This window comes from Erpetoichthys calabaricus, chromosome 15, assembly GCF_900747795.2.
Source record: "Erpetoichthys calabaricus chromosome 15, fErpCal1.3, whole genome shotgun sequence".
In the NCBI taxonomy this organism is placed as follows: domain Eukaryota; kingdom Metazoa; phylum Chordata; class Cladistia; order Polypteriformes; family Polypteridae; genus Erpetoichthys; species Erpetoichthys calabaricus.
In genome coordinates, this window is record NC_041408.2 from 2,870,235 (window position 1) to 2,894,877 (window position 24,643).

Below are 24,643 nucleotides of genomic sequence, written 5' to 3' on the forward strand. Positions count from 1 at the left end.
TTATTTCAGGAATATAAAACCTGTCTTTAATGTAAAACATTCTGCTCATATAAAAAACACAACCTGGCAATGACCATGACATCTTCTACTCATGAATATGCAAACCAGATTCATATTTGCAGAACAAAAACCAGACGCATACAAATCACGTTGTACATGATAGAGAATGAATGACATTTACATTTACACAATATTGAATTTTTGTTTCAAAACACAGCTGTATCAGATCTGAGGGGAAAAACCAAACAAAAGATTTGCAAGATGAAAACGTTTTAAAATCCACTGCTGGAGAGATGGATGCAGTTTGGTCAGGAATCAAAATCCAACTGAAGCACGGGAACCTTTTTATTCGGAAACTAAAAACTGCAACCACTGGTGAAAATCACAAACTCCTTCATCATTTGAAGTCACTTTCAATGGGCAAAGATTTTAAACTGCTCCCTGAGAAATTTTCTTTTTAAAAGAAAACCAGAAAAGGGAAAACAAAAATATATCCTGTAGAGTCTGTGTATCATACAGTGTAATATATACATATGTAAGAATGGGCTTTCATCATTCGGCCACTTACAGCGTAGAATTTAAGAAATCCAACAGTTCGGCACGGTTTTTGTCCCTCTAAAGAAAGAAAGAAAGAAAGAAAGAAAGAAAGAGAAAGAAAAAAAAACTTTAGAAAAAGAAAACTTACTGATCAGTCAATATGTGCTTAAAACAGAGAAACAACAAGAAACAAGAGCAATAAGATAGTGAGGAACGAGGCCTTCACTGCAATTTTAGAGTGCTGCCGGACTTGGGTTAACATATTTAGCTGAACCCAGAAGGATCACCATGTACAGCGGAGTCAGAAAGTCCTCAGGCCCTTCACTTCCTGCGCACTTACTATTGTGCTGTAGATTTCATCTGTCATTTTACCCATCATGTGACCAGAAAGGTCTGCACATTTATTAAAAATCCAAAACTAAAATCTCATTCACAGAAGCATTCAGACTCCTTGCCGTGGCACTCCGGATTGTGCTCAGGCACACCCTGTCTGCTTTAATTCTCCTTGAGATGTTTCTAGAACTTGATCGGAGTCCACCTTTGGCCAACTGAAATGATTGGACGTAGTTTAGAAAGGCACACGTCTGCCCGTGTAGAGATGGTCCCCACAATTCACACTGCATGTCAGGACAAAAACCAAGCCATGAAGTCGGAGGAACTCTTTGTGGTGGAGCCCAGACCAGAGCCAAGGGATCAAGCCATTTCTAAGGCTTTTGAGTGTTCCCAGGAGCAAACCGGCTTCAGTAATTGTGAAATGGAAGAAGTCTGGAACCACCAAGACACTTCCTAGAGTTGGTTGTCCAGCCAAACTGAGTAACCGGGCAAGAAGGGCCTTGGTCAGGGAGGTGACCAAAAACTTAATGGTCACACTAACAGAGCTTCAGAGGTCCTCTGCTGAGATGGGAGAACTTGTCGGAAAGACAATCATCCCAGGAGTACTCCATTTATCAGGCGTTTAAGGCATAATGGATACCTTAGTGTTTGTCACATGACACTTAAAGGACACAGTGAGCATAAGGAAAAAAATTCTCTGACGTGACATGACAAAAACTGAACTCTTTGGGGCAGAACTCCAAGCAAAATGTCTAGCGAATACCAGGCATTGCTCATCTCCTTCCTAATATCATGCCTGGTGGCAGCATCATGCTAGATTAGCTTAGATAAACTTTATTAGTTTATGGGGTGCTTCTCAGTGGCAGGGAGAAGGAGACTGGTCAGAGTTCAGGGAAGGATGAATGCAAACAAATACAGTGATGCCCTTGAAGACAACCTGCTCCAGAGTGTACGCCACTTCAGACCGAGGTGATGGTTCACTTTCAGCACTACAACGACTTGAAGCAAACAGTCAAGACACTGCTGGAGTGGCTTCAGGTCAAGTCTACGACTGTCCTCGAGTGCCCCAGCAAAGCCCAGACGTGAACGCCATCTTGCTGTTAAATGAAAGTATTGCTCACCAGCAAAGGCAGGTGGCAGTGAAATGGACAGGCAGCACATGGTACTTGTAAACTGCAAACTGGGCTTCACGTCCCTTTTAGGATGAGCAAGAGACACGACAGTAGGTGCCTTTAGAATGTTGGTGCTTTTTAGTTTCTAATTTTCTAATGTGAGTTTGACGTATGCATGTACTCAAAAAACACAAATGAACACAGTTTGGCATAAAGCTCACTTCCAATTTTATAAACATTGGCTCATAGCAGTTTATTAGTCACACTAGGTAATTGAGTAATTAAAATATTTGCTCTCTCTTGCTCTACATGTACCTTCAGCACCTTTCTTCAGCATTCACTTCACTGGTGCTCTGTCTCTGGAGTGAATTTCCCATAAATCCCACTTCTCAGACTCCACCATTATTTTCGAAGCGCCTTTCTTGCCACCTGCCCAGTTTTACACTCTCTGTCATTGAGGACGACTCGCTAAGCGTGGCTCCTACACCTTCACTCCTCCTCGTGCGTCTCACACTTCTTTCAGGTCAAATTGACCAATCACACCAAAGCCAAACTGACCAATCAGATCGATTTGATGGACTGGAAACACAGACCTTAGTGTTTTACTGTACAGTACGTAGATCATAATAAATAAATAAAAAAAAAAGATACTTGCCTCTTTGTCCATTTTAGTCTTCTTTACTTTCATTTTAATTTTCTTTCCTGTGATCATGCTGTACTCATTTTTCTTTTTCTCATTCAAAAACTGTGAATGAAAAACAAATTGACATGTTAGACTGTCACACTTAAGCAGCCAAACTCAAACATGAATTTCTGCTTACTTTGCTCAGAGTGCAAGCTGGCATTTTGTCACCACAGCCAAGTGTTTTTAACCAGACAATCTGATGGCCATTTTTACTGCTGCAACTGAGAGAATTTGCTAAAATTAATACCACCATAGCAAAGAAGAAGTGGGATAGTCAGACAGATGCAGAAAGTAGACAAGAGTACAAGGAGATAAGGCGCAAGATGAAGAGAGAGGTGGCGAAGGCTAAAGAAAAGGCGTATGATGAGTTGTATGAGAGGTTGGACACTAAGGAGGGAGAAAAGGACCGGTGGGCTACACAGAGGGGGCCGAGCTGGGAAAGATGAGCAGCAGATTAGGGTGATAAAGAATAAAGATGGAAACGTACTCACAAGCGAGGAGAGTGTGTTGAGAAGATGGAAAGAGTACTTTGAGAGGCCGATGAATGAAGAGAACGAGAGAGAGAAGAGGTTGGATGATGTGGAGATAGTGAATCAGGAAGTTAAATGGATTAGCAAGGAGAAAGTAAGGACAGTTATGAAGAGGATGAAAAATGGAAAGGCCGTTGGTCCAGATGACATACCTGTGGAAGAATGGAGGTGTTTAGGAGAGATGGCAGTGGAGTTTTTAACCAGATTGTTTAATTGAATCTTGGAAAGTGAGAGGATGCCTAAGGAGTGGAGAAGAAGTGGACTGGTAGTGATATTTAAAAATAAGGGGAATGTGCATGACTGTAATAACTACAGGGGGATAAAATTGATGAGCCACAGCATGAAGTTATGGGAAAGAGTACTGGAAGCTCAGTTAAGAAGTGAGGTGATGATTAGTGAGCAGCAGGATGGTTTCATGCCAAGAAAGAGCACCACAGATGTGATGTTTGCTCTGAGGATGTTGATGGAGAAGTTTAGAGATGGCCAGAAGGAGTTGCATTGCGTCTTTGTGGACCTGGAGAAAGCATATGACAGGGTGACAAGAGAGTAGCTGCAGTATTGTATGAGGAAGTCGGGAGTGGCAGAGAAGTATGTAAGAGTTGTACAGGATATGCACAAGGAAAGTGTGACCATGGTGAGGTCTGCGGTAGGACTGACAGAGGTGGGATTACATCAGGGATCGGCTATGAGCAATGGTGATGGACAGGTTGACAGACGAGAGTAAACAGGAATCCCTGTGGACTATGATGTTTACAGATGACATTGTGATCTGTAGCGATAGTAGGGAGCAGGTTGAGGAGACCCTGGAGAGGTGGAGATATGCTCTAGAGAGGAGAGGAATGAAGATCAGAAGGAACAAGACAGAATACATGTGTGGGTGGAGAAGAGTGTCAGGAGTGATTTGCGACAGACGGATATCAGCAAGAGTGAAAGGGAAGGTCTACAGGACGGTAGTGAGACCAGCTATGTTATATGGGTTGAAGACGGTGGCACTGACCACAAAGCAGGAGACAGAGCTGGAGGTAGCACAGTTAAAAAATGCTAAGATTTGCATTGGGTGTGACAAGGATGGACAGGATTAGGAACGAGGACATTAGAGGGTCAGCTCGAGTTGGACGGTTGGGAGACAAAGTCAGAGAGGCGAGATTGCGTTGGTTTGGACATGTGCAGAGGAGAGATGCTGGGTATATTGGGAGAAGGATGCTAAGGCTAGAGCTGCCAGAGAAGAGGAAAAGAGGAAGGCCTAAGAGAAGGTTTATGGATGAGGCGAGAGAGGACATGCAGGTGATGGGTGTAACAGAACAAGATGCAGAGGACAGAAAGATATGGAAGAAGATGATCCGCTGTGGCGACCCCTAATGGGAGCAGCTGAAAGAAGAAGAAGCAGAAACCCAGCCACAGGGGATGCCCAAACCAGTGTGTTTCTTCGTGCTGGTCCCAAGCCCGGATAAATGGGGAAGGTTACATCAGGAAGTGCATCCAGTGTAAAATTTTGCCAAATCAATATGTGGACAACAATACAAATTTCCATTCTGGATCGGTCAAGCCCCGGGTTAATAACAAAAGCCACCAGTACTGTTAGCCAACAGGGTGCTGGCGGAAATTGGGCTACTGTTGGCCGAAGGAGAAGAAGAGGGGGGAGACGTGTCTGGAGGCAGGAGGAAGGTAAAGAGAGTGGAACTGAGGGTAGGAACTTTGAATGTTGGCAGTATGGCTGGTAAGGGGAGAGAGTTAGCAGATACGATGGAGAGAAGGAAGGTTGATATATTGTGCGTGTTAATTATTTAAGAATTAAATAACATTTTTGTTTGCTCAACTGCACTTGCATTGATTTCACTACTGCTAAAGAAGACAGGTAAAAAAAAAGTTTGGATAGATTGTGAAGCAAAAAATAAAAAGAGATAAAAATATAAATCCTGGTTTGCACTGAAATAAGTTTTTTTATAACACAGACTTTGAAAGGTCAAGCCATTCTTCCTCTTTCAAGTGCTGCCCAACTGAAGTCCATTAAACAAACAAGATCCGAGTACCTTGGCAACTACCTGATTACACAGAATGAAAATGTCAGGGACTTTTTAAGGATAAAAATAACTGACAGTGATTGGCTCCAATTCTCTAATTAGAGGGGCTGAACACAGGTTATGGCATTAGGCTCGATACAGAAAGCATGGCAGTAGTGTGAAAAATATTCACTATAATTAACCTGCTGACCAAGATTTCATGTTATTATTACATGTTTAATATTATTTAAAAATGTATTTAATTTATCAAAGAAACAAGTTTATCTATATATAAAAAGACAGACAACCTGTATTTTTACATATTTTAATCAAAATGTTTCAAAGCTCATTTTGGCCAAGGTGGAGTTTTAAAGTCAACATACTGTTATTTCAGATTTCAGTATGCTACTATAAAGCATTCTTAACTTTATACAAAAATAGAATTATCAAAATGGCGGCATGGTGGCGCAGTGGGTAGCGCTGCTGCCTCGCAGTTAGGAGATCCGGGTTCGCTTCTCGGGTCTTCCCTGCGTGGAGTTTGCATGTTCTCCCCGTGTTTGTGTGGGTTTCCTCCGGGCGCTCCGATTTCCTCCCACAGTCCAAAGACATGCAGGTTAGGTGGATTGGCAATTCTAAATTGGCCCTAGTGTGTGCTTGTGTGTGTGTCCTGCGGTGGGTTGGCACCCTGCCCGCGATTGGTTCCTGCCTTGTGCCCTGTGTTGGCTGGGATTGGCTCCAGCAGACCCCCGTGACCCTGTGTTTGGATTCAGCGGGTTGGAAAATGGATGGATGGATGGTAACAAAAAAATAAATAGTTATGATATACAGTAGGGTCATGCGGCATACCGGTACTAGAAAAGCACTTGGGAGATTTTCAGTACCAGAATTATATGTCAGCTTTCCTCTCAAACACACTCACTATTGATGCCAAAAAGGGACTCTGCTCTGTAGGGCCCTTAAGCAAGGCCCTTAACCTGCAATTGCTGAGCGCTCCGAGTAGTGAGAAAAGCGCTATATAAATGCAAAGAATTATTATTATTGTTCTTGTGGAAAAAATGTCCTGTCACTTACTTTGCTGTGATTGTCAAAGCTAAAATAATAATAACGACGTTCCAATGTCAGGACTTCACAGGGACCCCCACAACCTTACAGCTTCAACACTATCAGGACTTCTCAAGGAAAGCAGCCACCGAGACCACACCCTTATTGTGTCGATGCGATTAGGATTTCACGGCCATCAAGAGGGAAGTGGGTGTGTTGGGTTACACCGCACCAGGGAAGCTATAAAAGAGAAGGGCAGTTTGTGGAGTTATCCGTCATTTGCTTCTGAACCATTTTGCCACCGGTATTGAGGTCTGAAAGCTGTTATTGACACCAACATCAACTTACCTGACACCAGTCTAACAGTTATGGATACTACGGTAATTATGTTTTTATTGAAAATTAAATACAAGTTTGGTTTGCTAAAATAATCAAAGCATAACACTGTCCCAACCTGCTTAATCCAGTTCAGGGCTGTGTGGAACTGGAACCTATCCTGGCAGCAATGGGAACAAGTCAAGGAATCAGCCTATCATAGGGTGGCCCACATATGCAAACGCTTAGGCTCACAAAGATTCAAATTTGGAGTCATTATTTTAAATTTAACAGAGTCTTTGGGGATGTGGGAGAAAAAGCCACACAGATAAGAGAGAAAGAAGTAAACTGCACAAAGACAACAACCAGGAGTTTGACTCTAATCCAGAACACTGGATAAGTGGGACGGCAGTGCTAACCAACAGTGCTACCCAGTAATCAAATCAGAAAAACAAATTCAAAATGAAGGATACTGTATTTAGATATACAGCAACTACTCAAAGCAATCACAAACAAACCTGCAGCTCTGCAACACATAATCCAAATCACGATGATCACTGGTCTGACCTTATTAGTCGTACCAATCTCACTGTGGGTAATTCTGCGATCAGCAACATTCTTTACATATTAGGCATTAAGTGAGGTAGATGTTGATGCACTCCTAGTATTGGAATGAAAATGTATTTGATGCGACTTCTGTCATTGTTTAGTTTACCAATACAGTGGAACCTCGGTTCACGAGCATAATTCGTTCCAAAACTCTGGTCGTAAACCGATTTGGTCGTGAACCAAAGCAATTTCCCCCATAGGATTGTATGTAAATACAATTAATCCGTTCCGGACCGTACGAACTGTATGTAAATATATATTTTTTTAGTTTTTAAGCACAAATATAGTTAATTATACCACAGAATGCACAGCATAATAGTAAACTAAATGTAAAAACATTGAATAACACTGAGAAAGTTTTCTCTGTTGTTCAAGGTTAACACTGCAATAGTTTGTGCTATAGTGCTAGGAACCGCTCACTAAGAACACTTTTTTTTTTTTTTTTTAATGAGTTTTAAGCACAGGGAAAAAAATGAACATTTGAAAAATCCGTAATTTAATAAACCACCAAGAAAAGTAACATTGCAACAATGCACGCTATGAACCGATCGCTGTAAACAGAACTGAAAACAAAAACAAGCCTTCTCTACCTTATGCGTCCAGTCCTCCCTCGCTCTGTCTTTCGTGTGTGCGTGTGTGTCTCTGATGCGCCCGTCCGCGCCTGTATGCTCGCCTCTCTCTCACACGCACGCGCATGGGCGTGTATCACGCGCTCTCTCTCTCGCAGCACAGGAAATGCACAGGGAGAGACTGAACATGTACAAACCGAAAGGGAAACTGGCTTGTTTGTATACCGAGTGTGTGGTCGTGAACCAAGGCAAAAGTTTGGCAAACTTTTTGGTCGTAAACCGATTTGTACGTGTACCGAGACGTTCGTGAACCAAGGTTCCACTGTATTGTTAACAGATTCACAGTATTAAGAAGCAAAGTAATGGAACTGAAACTGACAATATTTCTAAATTTCGATTTCTAACAATTTTATAAGTGTTTGAGTTTTTAAACAGTGGCATGGAGGAGTAGGAGGTTTTGCCTTGCTACCTCACAGATCCAGCATTTGAATGCATTACCCAGTCACTGTCCACATGGAGTCTGCACATTCAGCATGTGTCTGTGTGGCTTTTTCTCTCAGTACTTTGGATTTCCTCCCACTTTCTCAAAGACAGGAGTGTTAGAGAAATCAGCAATTCTGAATCAGTGCTGTGTAAGTGGGGGTGTGGGTGTGTGCATAAGTGGGCACTACTGTGGGCTGGCATCTTTTCCGGGGCTTGTTCCCAGCCTCTGCTCCGTGTTGTTCAAATAGTTCAATTCACAGTTAATGGAGGTTAAAGGGGGGATTTAGAATGCAAAAATAATTAAAAAAACAATATACTTCATTTGTTCTCCCCGTGTCTGCGTGGGTTTCCTCCGGGCGCTCCGGTTTCCTCCCACAGTCCAAAGACATGCAGGTTAGGTGGATTGGCGATTCTAAATTGGCCCTAGTGTGTGCTTGGTGTGTGGGTGTGTTTGTGTGTGTCCTGCGGTGGGTTGGCACCCTGCCCAGGATTGGTTCCCTGCCTTGTGCCCTGTGTTGGCTGGGATTGGCTCCAGCAGACCCCCGTGACCCTGTGTTCGGATTCAGCGGGTTGGAACATGGATGGATGGATATACTTCATTAAATAATCTATGATGAATTAGGGTTAGAGTTAGGTTTAGGGTTGAGGCTAAGGATCTGTGCTGGTATCCAGAAGGTTGCTGGTTCGAATCCCCATCACTGCCAAAAGAGATCCTATTCTGCTGGGCCCTTGATCAAGACCCTTAATCTGTAATTGCTCCGGGGCGCTGTACAATGGCTGACCCTGTGCTCTGACCCCAAGGGGTATGCGAAAACTAACAAATTCCTAATACAAGAAATTGTAGAAGGCGAAATAAAGAAAAAAAAAATAAAATAAATGTTCAGCGGCACGGTGGCGCAGTGGGTAGCGCTGCTGCCTTGCAGTTAGGAGACCCAGGTTCGCTTCCCGGATCCTCCCTGCGTGGAGTTTGCATGTTCTCCCCGTGTCTGCGTGGGTTTCCTCCCACAGTCCAAAGATATGCAGGTTAAGTGCATTGGCAATTCTAAATTCTCCCTACTGTGTGCTTGGTGTGTGTGTGTGTGTGTGTGTGTGCCCAGTGGTGGGCTGGCGCCCTGCCCGGGGTTTGTTTCCTGCCTTGCGCTCTCTGTTGGCTGGGAATGGCTCCAGAAGACCCCCGTGACCCTGTAGTTAGCATATAGTGGGTTGGATAATGGATGATTAAATGTTCATACTCCTATAAAAACAATGGAAAATTATCCCAACAAATAATAAGCATTTGGAGGATTTCATGAACATTCTTTGCAAATACCTCAAATTTTTAATCCAGTACTATACGAGTATCAACTCTAATTATATAGCAAGCTTTCATACATAACTAATCAAATAAAATGTGCCCTAGATAACTGGCATTAAGAACAGAATGCACACTAACTTGAGCCAATAAAAGGAAGAGTCTGCCATCTGCCAGAAACTGAAAGCACTACTCTCACATGAAGTTGGCTGTGATTTGACAATCAGAGTTTGATAATTCATGAAACGTAAACTGAAGCCTCTCACAAAGACTGCATATTAAAATTTCATACGGGCCCTTTTTTCGCTAAACATTCCACCCGTTTAAATTGTTTCATTAGACACGGTGCTGTATTCTTCACAGCGACAGCTGCTCAAGGAAATAATTAACGGGAAATGCAGAGTGTGGAGCACAGACGGCACAACAAGAGAAAGACAAAAACATGGCAGCTCTAAACTGGAATAATCATCAGAGGCGCTGTGCTCAACTATAGAACTGTGCTTTAAAGGAAGATGAGCAAGAATGCCAACTTATACCATTCATTAGAAGGAAATCCTACCTGAAAATACATTTTATCACATTAGATTTAATAGTTCAAAAATAAAAAAGTGCATCGATTCAAGTAAATCATAGAACAATTACAGAGCACATGTGCCCACTCTGATCCCCTCTTCCTGTTCCTAGTGCCTGAGGTGGTCTTCGGAGGTTGTATCTTGGCTCCTTTAGAGTAATTGTGGCCTTGCTGTTAGCTTGAACTAGTCTGGCCATTCTCTTCAGACCTCTCACATGAACACCAAATGCTTTTCATTGCAGCATTATCACTGAATTCTATAACCTGTAGCATTGCGCAAACTTTAAGAAAATTCAACTCCCTCCGGGGTTGTTTTACTGTTAACACTGCAGATACAACATTACCTTTGAAATCTGAACAGGCCCAGCGCCTTCCTGCTTTGCTTTTTTTCCTTTCTTTTTCTTTTTGTGTTTCTTCTCTTTTTTCATTTTCTGAAGAAAACAGCAGCAACTGAAGTTAGTTATACCACAACATGTCATATTTCTCAAGACCAAAAAGTGAGTTGGTGGATGAAGTTACTCAAGACCTGCTGTAAAGATAACCAGGAAAATCACTCAGATTCATTTTGAGGTACAGGTATGCGTCATTTAACATGCATGATATGTTCAGTCAAATGCGATTTGGACGTTGTGCAAGCACCATATTATATGCAATACCTAGCAAAGCTTTACGGGATACTGCTGGGTAGCTGTTTTGAACAAATACAGAGAAATAACGCTTCAACACTCCAGAGACTTGCGATACGCAAGACTGAGTGCTGCTGCCCATGAGCCGAGGCATGCACTATTATATGGTAAGTGGTAAAAGTTTACAGTAAAACAACAACAGAATGTACAGTACAGTTCTGGCACCAGAACCACATTGTATACAAGAGACTGGTGCGTCACATGTTGCATCCAGGAAGCTGTTGTGTTCACTACGTCTGGTCATGTCTGTACATCCCATTTTCTGAACGGAATTTCTGAATTCCTTTATAATCTTATTGGCTTTTGGTCAAAAAACTCTGACTGACAATGCAGTGTGTGCAGGTGCGACTTCATGTTGCAGAGGTGTGTGCAGGTATGCTGTCATGATGCACAATGCAATTTTAAGGGTGCCAATGTTCCAAACTCCCCCCCCATGTTTTCCTGCAGACATCTCTGCAGTTCAGTGTGGTGTTGCTGATTAACAGTCTGTTCAAGCTGTTCGTGGGGAACCAAGTGTTTATTGACAAGTCCATTAATGTTGAAAAACGTGATTATCATTGTCTTGATATGCCCTTTGGACACCTTTTTCTGCTTGTAGAAAGAAAAAGAAAAATTAAAAAAAAAAAAGAGAAAAATATATGTGATGTCACACGCACGAGTGTAGAATAAATGTCAGAAATACGCCTCTCAATCGACTCAGCACAAAGCTACTCGCAGGATGGATTAGAAAGACGATGGGCATGTGATACTTTGATTTCTGCACCCTCCTCTCATGGCATTAACAGATCCTGGGAATTTTTGGGTCCCCCTTCGTATATAGATTGTAAAAAATTAAAAACACCTACTTTTTGTTTATGTTTCTCCTTCTTTCTTTTCTTGCCTTTAGAACCATCATTTGAATCTGTATGGACAGGGGAGGAAATAAAGCACATTTGAATAAAAGACAAATCCACTAACTGAGTTATCATTACACATCAAGAATAAATCAACGTTCCACCTATCCCAGCTTCACTGTGTCATTACCAGGGAACAACTAATAGATTACGACTTACAGATGTTCTGCAGCAATTAAACTAAATAAAGCCTTGCAAGGTGAAGCAAACAATTTGCACAAGTGTCCCAACTTCTGTCGATTACTTAAAAACCCCTCTGCCTGTCTTAAAGCAGAGCTGGAAAGTAAGAGGCGTTTTAGACTAGGACTCTAATCTGGCCCAGTGTACGTGTTAGTGAGGGAATAAATGTGCTACTTTTGTTTTATGAACCTCTTATCAAAGTCAAAGTGAACTTTATTGTCATCTCAACCACATACAAGTATACAGATAGACGAAATTGCGAAGCTCCGGGTCCACAGTATAACAACATAAAGTGCAAAAATAAATTAAAAATAGAATTAAAATTTAAAATTAAAACACAAACAAGATGAGACATTGTGCAAAGACAAGACAAAGAAGTAGCAGCAATATTGACGTGTAGTAAGCAATATGAACATTGATGCGATGTATGGTATTTGCAATCTAGATACATAAATATAGTCAATAGCTATGTAATATAATAAATAAATAAAAAATATAGATAATACAGAAATGATCAGCATATGATAATAGTTGTTGAAGACATGTGTAAACAATGACAGGTCAGAATGTTTCACAGTAGAAGGATATCAAGAGTGTCAAAATACTTAAAGGTCAGTATGACAATTTCAGTTCTTTTCTACCCGCACACTCGTCTTTACAGGACAGTGGCCTGCATGTATAAAAGTTCTGTTTTTCGAGGTGGTTGAGGCCATGTGGAAGATCCCAGCGGGCAGCCTGGTGTTAAGGAGTCTGACAGCTTGGGGGTAAAAACTCTCCTGCAGCCTGGCAGATCTGGCTCTGATGCTGTAGTATCTTCTCTTGGATGGCAGAAGTATGAAAAGTCCATGTGAGGGGTGTTAAGGGGTCCTGCACAATGCTGCAGGCCTTGCGGACACTACGTTTCTAAAATAGAAGGGAGTGAAGAGACAGGCACCCTAATAACGTTCTCTGCTGTTTTCACTATCCTTTGCAGGCGACTGCGGTCGGATATGTTGCAGTTGCCATACCACACAGTGATGCAGCTGGTCAGAACACTCTCAATGGTGCCTCTGTAGAACTTGGGGAGGATGGAATGGGGAAGACGTGCTCACTTCAGCCTCCTCAGGAAGTGTAGTCTCTGCTGGGCTTTCTTGATTAGTGATGAGGTGTTATGTGTCCACGTAAGTTTCTCAGTTATGTGCACACCGAGAAACTTGGTACTCCTAACAGTCTCCACATCTAAACTGTTGATGCTGAGTGGGATGTGGGCAGGATGTGATTTTCTGAAGTCCACGATGATCTCTTTTGTCTTGTCGACATTGAGAGATAGATTGTTGTCTTCACAACATGCAGACAGCCGTTCCACCTCATGTCTGTATGCGGTTTCCTCATCTCTGCTTATCAGTCCCAGCACCGTCGTATCATCCACAAACTTGATGATGTGGTTGGTGTTGTGCATGGCTGTGCAGTCGTGAGTCAGCACTCCTTATAGCACTCCTTACACTCTCAATCAGTTTTGTCACTTATTAATACAGAAAACTTTTTATTTTGAGCGGACAGTACTCTGACTGGATTTCATTGACCTGTTCATAGATGGGCATGGGCTATGACTCATTGCCATCTTGAAATGCATTAATCTGGTTCTGGAAACGGGTGCATAGACTTTATTCAACTGAATTTGATGAAAACCACTACTGAGCTAAAATAAAAAAAAGAAAGCTCTTCAAAATAAAACTGTTAAAAGATATACGATCTTAGAAATAAGCCTAGTGGCCAAAAAAAGAAAAAGTCATAACACATCATTTCCTCAAATATAAAAAATATTTGACCTCTGCTAAAATGACCACCCAGCAGTATGTGAATTTGGATCCATATGAATTTTGTAAGCAGTCAGACACTGGACAGCAAGGCAATGTGCACATTTTGTATGCGGATTCCTATCTCACCATTACTGCTTGATCTGCTTGTACTAGCTGAAGATGAAGACAGTGTTGATGAAGATGATGTTGACGATGATCTGGATGAACTAGAGGATGACCTGCTTCTGCTTCTGCTCCGTCTCCTTTTCCTTTTCTCTTTCCCTTGAAGAAAAAAAAAACAAAATTTAAAAATATAAAATAAAATTTGGAATTTATCAACAGAAAATTAAGAGAAAAAAAAAATCCATACACCACGTGTTCAGATTAAGACAATCATTTGAGAGTAGGGCGGTATTAGGGGTGGGTGGTATGACCAAAATTCTATATCACGATATTTTTCTCCCCTCCTTTAACCGCCACCTTACCATGGTGGAGGGGTTTGTGTGTCCCAATGACCCTAGTAGCTCTGTTGTCCGGGGCTTTTTGCCCCTGGTAGGGTCACCCAAGGCAAACTGGTCCTAGGTGAGGGATGAGACAAAGAGTGGTTCAAACCTCCTATGATGAATGAAAACTTTGGACGGCGTTTTCCCTTGCCCGGACGCGGGTCACCGGGGCCCCCCTCTGGAGCCAGGCCTGGAGGTGGGGCTCGATGGCGAGCGCCTGGTGGCCGGGCCTGCACCCATGGGGCTCGGCCGGGCACAGCCCGAAGAGGCAACGTGGGTCTCCCTTCCCATGGGCTCACCACCTATGAGAGGGGCCAAGGAGGTTGGGTGCAGTGCGAGTTGGGTGGTGGCCGAAGGCGGGGACCTTGGCGATCCGATCCTCGGCTACAGAAGCTGGCTCTTGGGACGTAGAATGTCACCTCTCTGAAGGGGAAGGAGCCTGAGCTTGTGCGTGAGGTCGAGAGGTTCCAGCTAGATATAGTCGGACTCACCTCGACGCACAGCTTGGACTCTGGAACCAATCTCCTTGAGAGGGGCTGGACTCTCTACCACTCTGGAGTTGCTCCCGGTGAGAGGTGCCGAGCGGGTGTGGGTATACTTATTGCCCCCCGACTTGGAGCCTGTACATTGGGGTTTACCCCAGTAGACAAGAGGGTAGCCTCCCTCCGCCTTCGGGTGGGGGGACGGGTCCTAACTGTTGTTTGTGCGTATGCACTGAACAGCAGTTCGGAGTACCCACCCTTTTTGGAGTCCCTGGAAGGGGTGCTAGTGGGCATACCTTCTGGGGACTCCCTCGTTCTGCTGGGAGAATTCAATGCTCACATGGGCAATGACAGTGAGACCTGGAAGGGCGTGACTGGGAGGAATGGCCCCCCCGTTCTGAACCCGAGCGGTGTTTTGTTATTGGACTTCTGTGCTCGTCATGGATTGTCCACAACGAACACCATGTTCAAGCATAGGGGTGTTCATATGTGCACTTGGCATCAGGACACCCTAGGCCTCAGTTCGATAATCGACTTTGTGGTCGTGTCATCGGACTTACGGCCACATGTCTTGGACACTCGGGTGAAGAGAGGGGCGGAGCTGTCAACTGATCACTACCTGGTGGTGAGTTGGCTTCGATGGTGGGGGAGGATGCCGGTCAGGCCTGGTAGGCCCAAACGTGTTGTGAGGGTCTGCTGGGAACGTCTGGCAGAGCCCCCTGTCAGAAGTAGCTTCAACTCCCACCTCCGGCAGAACTTCGACCACATCCCGAGGGAGGTGGGGGACATTGAGTCCGAATGGGCCATGTTCCGTGCCTCTATTGTTGAGGCAGCTGACCGGAGCTGTAGCCGTAAGGTGGTCGGTGCCTGTCGTGGCGGCAACCCCAGAACCTGTTGGACACCGGCGGTGAGGGATGCCGTCAAGCTGAAGAAGGAGTCCTACAGGACCCTTTTGTCCTGTGGGACTCTGGAGGCAGCTGATAAGTACCGGCAGGCAAAGCGGAATGCGGCTTTGGTGGTTGCTGAGGCAAAAACTCGGGCGTGGGAGGAGTTTAGGGAGGCCATGGAGAACGACTTTCGGACGGCTTTGAGGAGATTCTGGTCCACCGTCCAGCGTCTCAGGAGGGGGAAGCAGTGCAGTGTCAACACTGTATATCGTGGTGATGGTGAGCTGCTGACCTCGGGTCGGGACGTTGTGGGTCGGTGTGGGGAGTACTTCGAAGACCTCCTCAATCCCACTAACATGCCTTCCAATGTGGAAGCAGAGCCTGGGGACTCAGAAGTGGGCTCCCCCATCTCTGGGACTGAGGTCACCGAGGTGGTCAAAAAAATCCTTGGTGGCAGGGCCCCGGGGGTGGATGAGATACGCCTGGAGTTCCTCAAGGCTCTGGATGTTGTAGGACTGTCTTGGTTGACACGTCTCTACAACATCGCATGGACATCAGGGACAGTGCCTCTGGATTGGCAGACCAGGGTGGTGGTCCCCCTCTTTAAGAAGGGGGACCGGAGGGTGTGTTCCAACTACAGAGGGATCACACTCCTCAGCCTCCCTGGAAAAGTCTATTCGGGGGTCCTGGAGAGGAGGGTCCGTCGGATAGTCAAGCCTCGGATTCAGGAGGAACAGTGTGGTTTTCGTCCTGGTCGCGGAACAGTGGACCAGCTCTGTACCCTTAGCAGGGTCCTGGAGGGTACATGGGAGTTTGCCCAACCAGTCTACATGTGTTTTGTGGACTTGGAAAAGGCATTTGACTGTGTCCCTTGGGTAATCCTGTGGGGGGTACTCCGAGAGTATGGGGTACCAGACCCCCTGATAAGGGCTGTTCGGTCCCTGTACGATCGGTGCCAGAGCTTGGTCCGCATTGCCGGCAGTAAGTCGAACCTGTTTCCAGTGAGAGTTGGACTCCGCCAGGGCTGCCCTTTGTCACCGATTCTGTTCATAACTTTTATGGACAGAATTTCTAGGCGCAGCCAGGGCTTTGAGGGGGTCCAGTTTGGTGGACTCAGGATTGGGTCACTGCTTTTTGCAGATGATGTTGTCCTGTTTGCTTCATCAGGCCGTGATCTTCAGCTCTCTCTAGATCGGTTCGCAGCTGAGTGTGAAGCGGCTGGGATGGGAATCAGCACCTCCAAATCCGAGACCATGGTCCTCAGCCGGAAAAGGGTGGAGTTCCCTCTCAGGGTTGGGAGTGAGATCCTGCCTCAAGTGGAGGAGTTCAAGTATCTCGGGGTCTTGTTCATGAGTGAGGGAAAAATGGAGCGTGAGATCGACAGGCGGATTGGTGCGGCATCCGCAGTAATGCGGGCTCTGCATCGGTCTGTTGTGGTGAAAAAGGAGCTAAGCCGCAAGGCGAAGCTCTCAATTTACCAGTTGATCTATGTTCCTACCCTCACCTATGGTCATGAGCTATGGGTAGTGACCGAAAGAACGAGATCGCAAATACATGCGGCTGAAATGAGTTTCCTCCGCAGGGTGTCTGGGCTTTCCCTTAAAGATAGGGTGAGAAGCTCAGTCATCCGGGAGGGGCTCAGAGTAGAGCCGCTGCTCCTCCGCATCGAGAGGAGTCAGATGAGGTGGCTTGGGCATCTGATCAGGATGCCTCCTGGATGCCTCCCTGGTGAGGTGTTCCGGGTACATCTAACCGGGAGGAGGCCCTGGGGAAGACCCAGGACACGTTGGAGGGACTATGTCTCTCGGCTGGCCTGGGAACGCCTCAGGATTCTCCCGGAAGAGCTAGAAGAAGTGGCCGGGGAGAGGGAAGTCTGGGCATCTCTGCTCAAGCTGCTGCCCCCGCGACCCAACCTCGAATAAGCGAAAGAGGATGGTTGGATGGATGGACGATATTTTTCTAAATTATCCCGGTTTCACGGTATTCAACGGTATTTTTTTCCCATGCATGAGTGGATGTTAACCACATTTTCCACTGCAATTACTGGCTAAGAATAACCTATTCCACTGTCAAGAGCATTGTACATTGTACAAAAAACATTTTAATGTGCACACAAGTATTAATACAGGTTTGAATGGCCCCATAAAGTGATATAGTTTTCAAGGGGGTGTCACTAATGAAGAGAAGGAATCACACTGCATGACAGATGCAGTCAAAATATAGAACCTTTTTATTAAACAAATTTTGCAAAAACTTTAACTATAATTTTGACAACATATTTTCAACCATCCAAAGAGGCATTTAGACTCAGTAAAATATCCAGAGGTGCTTGTCAAAAGTTGTATTACACTGAACATGTCTTAGAAATGGAATAGTAAATATTTTTTTGTAAACCAACTACACTTCCTGTTAATGTTAACAATCTCTGTCCATTGATACGTTAAAGTGACTTTTTAAACAACTTTATCATCATTAAACTGCATAATATTTAAACTAATAAATAATAATAAAATAAAAAGTATTGTCTAATATATATCTATATCTATATATATATATTATATATCTATATCTATATATATATATATCTATATATATATATATATATATCTATATCTATATATATATATATCTATATATATATATATATATCTATATATATATATATATATATATCTATATATATATATATATATATCTATATATATATATATATATCTATATATATATATATATATATATATATATATATATATATATCTATCTATATATCTATCTATATATATATATATATATATATATATATATATATATATATATATATATATATATATATATATATATATATATATATATAAAAAAGTCACTAAGCCAACAGAACAAGCAAGACAACCATGGGATACGCACGGCATAGCCATGCCCGCCAACTCACAGAGACCCACGCACCAACGCTAAGACCATGGGATACGATGACAACTCACAGAGCCCCACCCACCAACAATTTACTAAGCAGCCGACCATGGCACACGCCCGACAACAATTCGAGTGACAGCGAAAGCATTTGCCAAGAATGTTTTCATTAATCAAGAACGAAAGTCGGAGGTTCGAAGACGGTCACATACTGTCGTAGTTCCGACCATAAACAATGCCGACAGGTGATCCGGCGGTGTCATCCCCATGACCCGCCAGGCGGCCAACCGGGTAACCAAAGTCTTTGGGTTCCTTGGGGGGGGGGAGTATGGTTGCAAAGCTGAAACCTAAAGAAATTGACGGAAGGGCACCACTAGGTGTGGAGCCTTTCGCTTAATTTGACTCAACACGGGAAACCTCACCCGGCCCGGACACGGAGAGGATTGACAGATTGATAGCTCTTTCTCGATTCTGTGGGTGGTGGTGCATGGCCGTTCTTAGTTGGTGGAGCGATTTGTCTGGTTAATTCAGAAAACGAACGAGACTCCCGCCTGCTAAATAGTTACGCGACCCAAGAGCGGTCAGCGTCCAACTTCTTAGAGAGACAAGTGGCTTTCAGCCACGTGAGATTAAGCATTAACAGGTCTGTGATGCCCTTGGGATGTCCAGTACTGCACACACTCTACACTGAATGGATGAACGTGTGTCTACCCGGTGCCGAGAGACGTGGGTAAGCCGTTGAACCCCATTCGTGCTGGAGACCGGGGCTTGCAATTGTTCCCCACGAACGAGAAATTCCCAGTAAGTGCGGGTCATACGCTCCCACTGATTACGTCCCTAACCTTTGTACACACCCCCACCCCTTGCTACTACTATGGTCAGGTGACTTGGTGGATTATATATAGAAAAGCAGCCGGAACCACAAAGAACAATGAAAAGACAACATGACTCACAGGTGCATGTGGACTGTACACAGACGAAAGCGACTCAGGTGAGGAGTTGGGGGCGGGCACATGAGCAGGCAGTGCATACTGAACGATGATTGTATGTTGGTTCGTAGCGTGCATTGTTGCAATGTTACTTTTCTTGGTGGTTTATTAAATTACGGATTTTTCAAATGTAAATTTTTTTCCCTGTGCTTAAAAATCATTAAAAAAGTGGCGTGATTATGAATACGCCGCAGGTTGGCTAGTTACTGATAGTTGCACTATTACTTCAAGGCTTCAAGCCAAGGTGCTTTACACAGTATTCACCAAATTAAAATGGTGCAACATGGTGATGACATCTTTACCACCTGAACCATCATTTAGGCAAATTGCATTAATATGGACCTTGCTTCAAGCTAAGCTATATGCATAAATAATAAAACTGTAACTTGCATTTATAATGCTATTTGTGGTATAGCCCTACGGAATCAAATTAGGGCCACGGTGAAGAAAAAAAAAATACGGACACAGGGAAGAAAAAAACAAACTATATGTCGAGAATAAAGTCGACATTTCCACTTTATTCTCATAGTTTAATTATAAAATAAAGTAGAATGTCGTAAACTAAACTTCATCCTACAATCAATGTTTAATTTACTAGATTTTCTCAATCCCCATCATAAGTTAATGCAGCACATTAAATGCTTTGTGTTAAGTGTTCCCTGACCCAGTTGTTATTCATTACACTTCTTAAACTGACTTCCTCCACACTAAGAGGAGACAGCGATCACCGCACAGAATCCATTCACTTCATGATATTCCTGCTCTCTGGAAATTTAGAATGCTAAGATAAATACTTGATATAATTTTCATGATGAAATGCATTAAAGCAGGTATTAAACATGCACAGTAGTGAGGCGGTAGTGCTAAGTAGTAGCTAAGCAGTAAGGGGTCCCCTGGTGTATGTTCAGTGTAGAGAACTTTATGGCAGGTGTGACGAGGCTCCAAAAAACTGGATGTATGAATGGGTATCACACAGGTTTAACTTAAATATTGTGTAAATGTTGGGTTTGTTATCTGATGGTTGGAGACACAAACACAGAATTCAATGGATGTTCTTCTGAGCGGGCTTTCTTTATTGCATGTATGCTGTCTCTTTCTGACGTACCAAAACCCCAGTTCCTATCCTTCCTTTTTCTTTCTCCACATAACCAATCACCACACGATAAACGTCTTTGTGAAATTAAAACTAGTTATAAACATAGCCCACGGAGTTTCAGAACTTTAAAAATATCTTCGTTATACATGTTTAATTATGCCATCCATTCAGGGTTACGCACCATCCCTGAACGAGTCGCCAGCACATCGTAGGGTGAATACGAGCAAAACATACACTAGCAGGGTCAATATAGCAGAACAAAACCCCACATCCTATATGACTTTGAAAGGAAACTGAAGCACACAGAGTAAATGCACCAGAAAAACATGCAAATGCAAGGCACGGTACACCCGAGACACCCTTGCTGCGAGGCAGCAGTGCAACATCCACGCCGCCGTGCCCCCACATGATTAATACATACTTTAATGCATTTCATCATGAAAATTATATCAAGTATTTATCTTCGCATTCTAAATGTTCAGAGAGCAGGAATATCATGAAGTGAATGTATTCTGTGCGGCGATCGCTGCCGGCGCCTCCTCAGTACAAGAGGAAGTCAGTTTAAGAAGCACGTACCGATTTAACATGGCTCGGGGAACACTTAACACAGAGTATTTAACGTGCTATATAACTTATGACGGGGTCTGAGAAAATCTAGTAAATCAAATATTAATTTTACGATGAAGTTTAGTTTAGGATGTTCTACTTTAATGACAAATTATGAGAATAAAGTCAACATGTCGACTTTAATCTTGACATAAACGGCGAGAATAAAGTAGAAATGCTGAGAAGAAAGTCAACATGTCGACTTTATTCTTGTCATAAGTGTTGAGATTAAAGTGGAAATGTCGAGAATAAAGTCAACATGTCGTCACACTATTACACAGTACCCAGGTACATTACACTGCATTGAAAACAAATAAAACAAGTGCAACTTGGCTTGCAGTATTATCCAGTAGTATAGAAACAGTATTTACACATTTGAACATAATTTTAAAACCAAAGTATCTCCAGGCAACAGACGTGACTCCTTTTTTTCTGCAAAAGTTCTTCTTTGTCATCATGTTCAACTTTATCGTCAGCTTCAGTTTCGGAATGTTCTCTGTCCATTTTCACCGTGCAATACCTACACTACCACTACTTATTTAGTGGTGTAGCAGTGAAAAAGAGCCCCCATGCAACATCTCTTTGTTTAGTGGTGTAGCAGTGAAAAAGGTCCCCACTTGAACAGTTTCCTGCTGCGCCACGTTCCGAACGTCGTTTAGGCAATTTAAACCGGTGTTGCGGTATAAGAAAAATCCATATCATAACAAAAATAAAAAACTGTTTTTGGTATGAACCGGTATACCGCCCAACACTAGGCGGCATGGTGGTGCACTGATCAGAACATGTACCATATAGCTCTAGGCAAGTAGCTTCAGCTCCCAGACTACGCAATGTCTGTCTAGCGTTTGCATGCTGTCACCACATTCGTATTGGTTTCACCCGGGTACTCACATTTCCTTCCATCATCCAAAGATCTGCCAGTGTGATTACCTGGCATCTCTAAATCAGCCTGATTTGACTGACTAAGAAGGTGTACCTAAAGTAAATGTAACCCGACACGGACTGTTGTCCTGCTTGGTATCTGATTCTAACAGGTGTGATGGAGGTCCCAGCAGGGATCAGGAAGGCATATAGGAAATGGAAATATCTGCAAAATCAATATGTAAAGGAAAGGAAACACTGGGGATCTCTGCAAGCACACAGTGGCATGCACTGAATACATTTACTATAAACAGTCCAGGCCTGGCATCCTCTGCACATGATGGTGTCTGCAGCTGTCTGTGCCAGAGTATAAACGGGTCATAAGAAAGTACATGAGGGGAGAATTCTTTTTCAGTTGTGAGTATTTCACTTGTTTGGCTTTTTCTTTGCGTAAACTGAACACTGTTTGTATGACGCTTTAGTCTCTTTGTCATTCATTCTTATCATGGAGGCAGCTTAGATGTGCCAAGTATCCTAATTACTGTACGTGTCTTTAGAGTACAAGAGGAAAGTAAGACCAACATGCAAAGTCCACACTGAAGGCACCATAGCCAGGAAACACAACATGGTTCAAGCACTATAAGCAACATGCAATCAATGCAATAATCATCATTTTAAATATTTTCCACAGATGTACATTAACGGCAACAGCTCATCAAGATTCTTGACTTTTAGTACGAGTATACACATTGAAATGAGCCGATTGCTCGACACCGCCTAGAACAGTGAAAAGGCCAATCGGCAGAATACTCAAGTCCACATTTTATTGTCACATGCCTTACCTCTGCTCTTATGGGTCTTCTCCTCTTTAGCTGGGTGGCTTAAGCGGCTGATCTTCTCTTTGGAATTGTCATCCATGTCTACAAAGATGCCAAAGGGTATAATTAAGTTAAGATTTCTATGCCTGACACACACACACAAAAAAAAAATGCTCTCACTGTGTGTAGTCTTAAAAAGAAAGGACACTAAGAATGCTGGATTATTCTTGGTGCTTGAAAATAATATTTCTGTCAATGTTACTATCCTTGATGAATTATCAAAATGTCTTAATCTGAAAACTGAATTCATCCTTACTGTAGAGAAAAAAAAAAAATCAACATTCTTAATAATGTCATTGTTTACTGAAGTAAACCCTTGACGCACATTTTTCAAAAATCAGCAAACACTAGAGAAAAAAATAAAGACTGAAAGCTAGAAAATATTACAGCATTATATAGAAAAATGTGATACAGTCAATCCAAACAAGTACACACCAGTAATCTTACTATGCATCATGGGTAAATTAATGGAAACAACTATTATGGAATACATCGCAAAACATCAGGAAAGAGCAGGTTTACTAGTGAGCAGTCAGGATGGGATTACATGGGGAGATCGTGTTTCACTGATATGCTGGAACTGTATGACGAAGCAACACTAAGTCTTACTGACACCAGGGCTAAAACCAGTGACCAGGATAGATAAGATAGATATGAAAGGCACGATAGATAGATAGATAGATAGATAGATAGATAGATAGATAGATAGATTAGACAGACGGATAGATATGAAAGGCGCTATGGAATGAGACAGATTGATGCTGTAAATGACCATGTCAAAGCATCTCCAAAACGGCAGGACTTGTTGGGTCTTCCCACTACACAGTCCTTAGTACCTACAACAACTGGTCCAAGGAAGGACAATCACTGAGGGCGACAGAGTTTACCGGTTCCAACAAGCGACAGTATAGTAAAAAGCATGAGTGGGTTGCTGGGTGACATTATATTTGGGGAGCCTTACCCCTGCTAAATGACCCCCTGGCACCAGGCCTGCTTAGAGCCGTCATCCAGGTGTTTTAACATCAACCCAAGTTTTAGCATCGTACCTCACTCACTACCAATATCGGGGTCCTTCTTTACTTGGGATGAAAAGATTATTAGCACACCATGAAACGGAATAAAAAGACTAACTGGCAAACCGTTTAAGTGAACGGTTATAAAGCTGGCACAGTAGCAACAAAATGTCCCGTTTTTCCCGTGCTGCTCATTTCAACAAACGCGCACAAAACTCCAAGGGGGACCCCCAAAGCGAGCGGCCTTCGAATTAATACACGTCAAAATGAATTTATAACTCGTACTTGATCGCTTGAGTAATAAGTCGTGTCCCGTTCTGGGACTGTGAAAATCTGGCCAGCCTAAAACTGACTGACATAAATTCCTGTGACAGATAGATTGTATATGATAGTGAATAAATAAGGAATAAATGTGGTTCTGTCTAATATGTGGACTCTTTATTTGCAACAAAACAACAACCAAAAAAAAAAACATTTCAACTGCCATCGTTCTCGAGCCCCTGTACGTTCTCAAACGATTTATTCCGTGGATGTGGCGGAGTTGTTATACAAGAATAAGAAAACAAATGACCACACAACATTCATGACAATTCTGGTATCGTATTTCTTCCAGCGCCACTTACCTGACGGTATACTTCAATTAAATGACACATATGCAATGAAAGGGACCTCCCGGTTCTTGTAATTTAACAAGACGCCGATCTAATACGCGGCGCACATTCGGTCATCGGAAGAAAACAAAAATCCTCAACAAACTTTATTCACCGTTCGCCGTTGCTAACAGGAGCCTTACTACACTCCCAGCGTG

The 24,643-nt window shown here is 43.2% G+C and overlaps 1 protein-coding gene across 2 annotated transcripts; it reads right to left on the minus strand.

Annotated features, from left to right (window-relative positions):
- si:ch211-22i13.2 (uncharacterized protein LOC553945 homolog) lies at positions 1 to 24,624 on the minus strand. 2 transcript variants are annotated; one of them, XM_051919509.1, is made up of 8 exons: positions 24,459 to 24,624; positions 22,787 to 22,864; positions 13,761 to 13,895; positions 11,608 to 11,663; positions 10,421 to 10,507; positions 2,638 to 2,727; positions 569 to 615; positions 1 to 453 (listed from the first exon to the last, which is right to left on the minus strand). In XM_051919509.1, the coding sequence occupies exons 2-8, from the start codon at positions 22,860 to 22,862 to the stop codon at positions 414 to 416; spliced, it is 531 nt and encodes a 176-aa protein (XP_051775469.1). In that variant the 5' UTR covers positions 22,863 to 22,864; positions 24,459 to 24,624; the 3' UTR covers positions 1 to 413. The 2 variants fall into 2 exon arrangements, with proteins under 2 accessions (XP_051775469.1, XP_051775470.1); XM_051919510.1 differs by having other exon boundaries at positions 13,761 to 13,889; positions 24,459 to 24,623.
- Positions 24,625 to 24,643: the final 19 nt, after the last annotated feature.

Coding starts and splice junctions, on each gene's coding strand:
- si:ch211-22i13.2 (XM_051919509.1), bottom strand. CDS start 22,862: ATGGATGACAATTCCAAAGAGAAGATCAGCCGCTTAAGCCACCCAGCT. Junction 13,896..22,786: donor GAAGACCCATAAGAGCAGAG/GTAAGGCATGTG, acceptor TTTTTCTTCAAG/GGAAAGAGAAAAGGAAAAGG. Junction 616..2,637: donor AGACTAAAATGGACAAAGAG/GCAAGTATCTTT, acceptor TTCTTTCTTTAG/AGGGACAAAAACCGTGCCGA.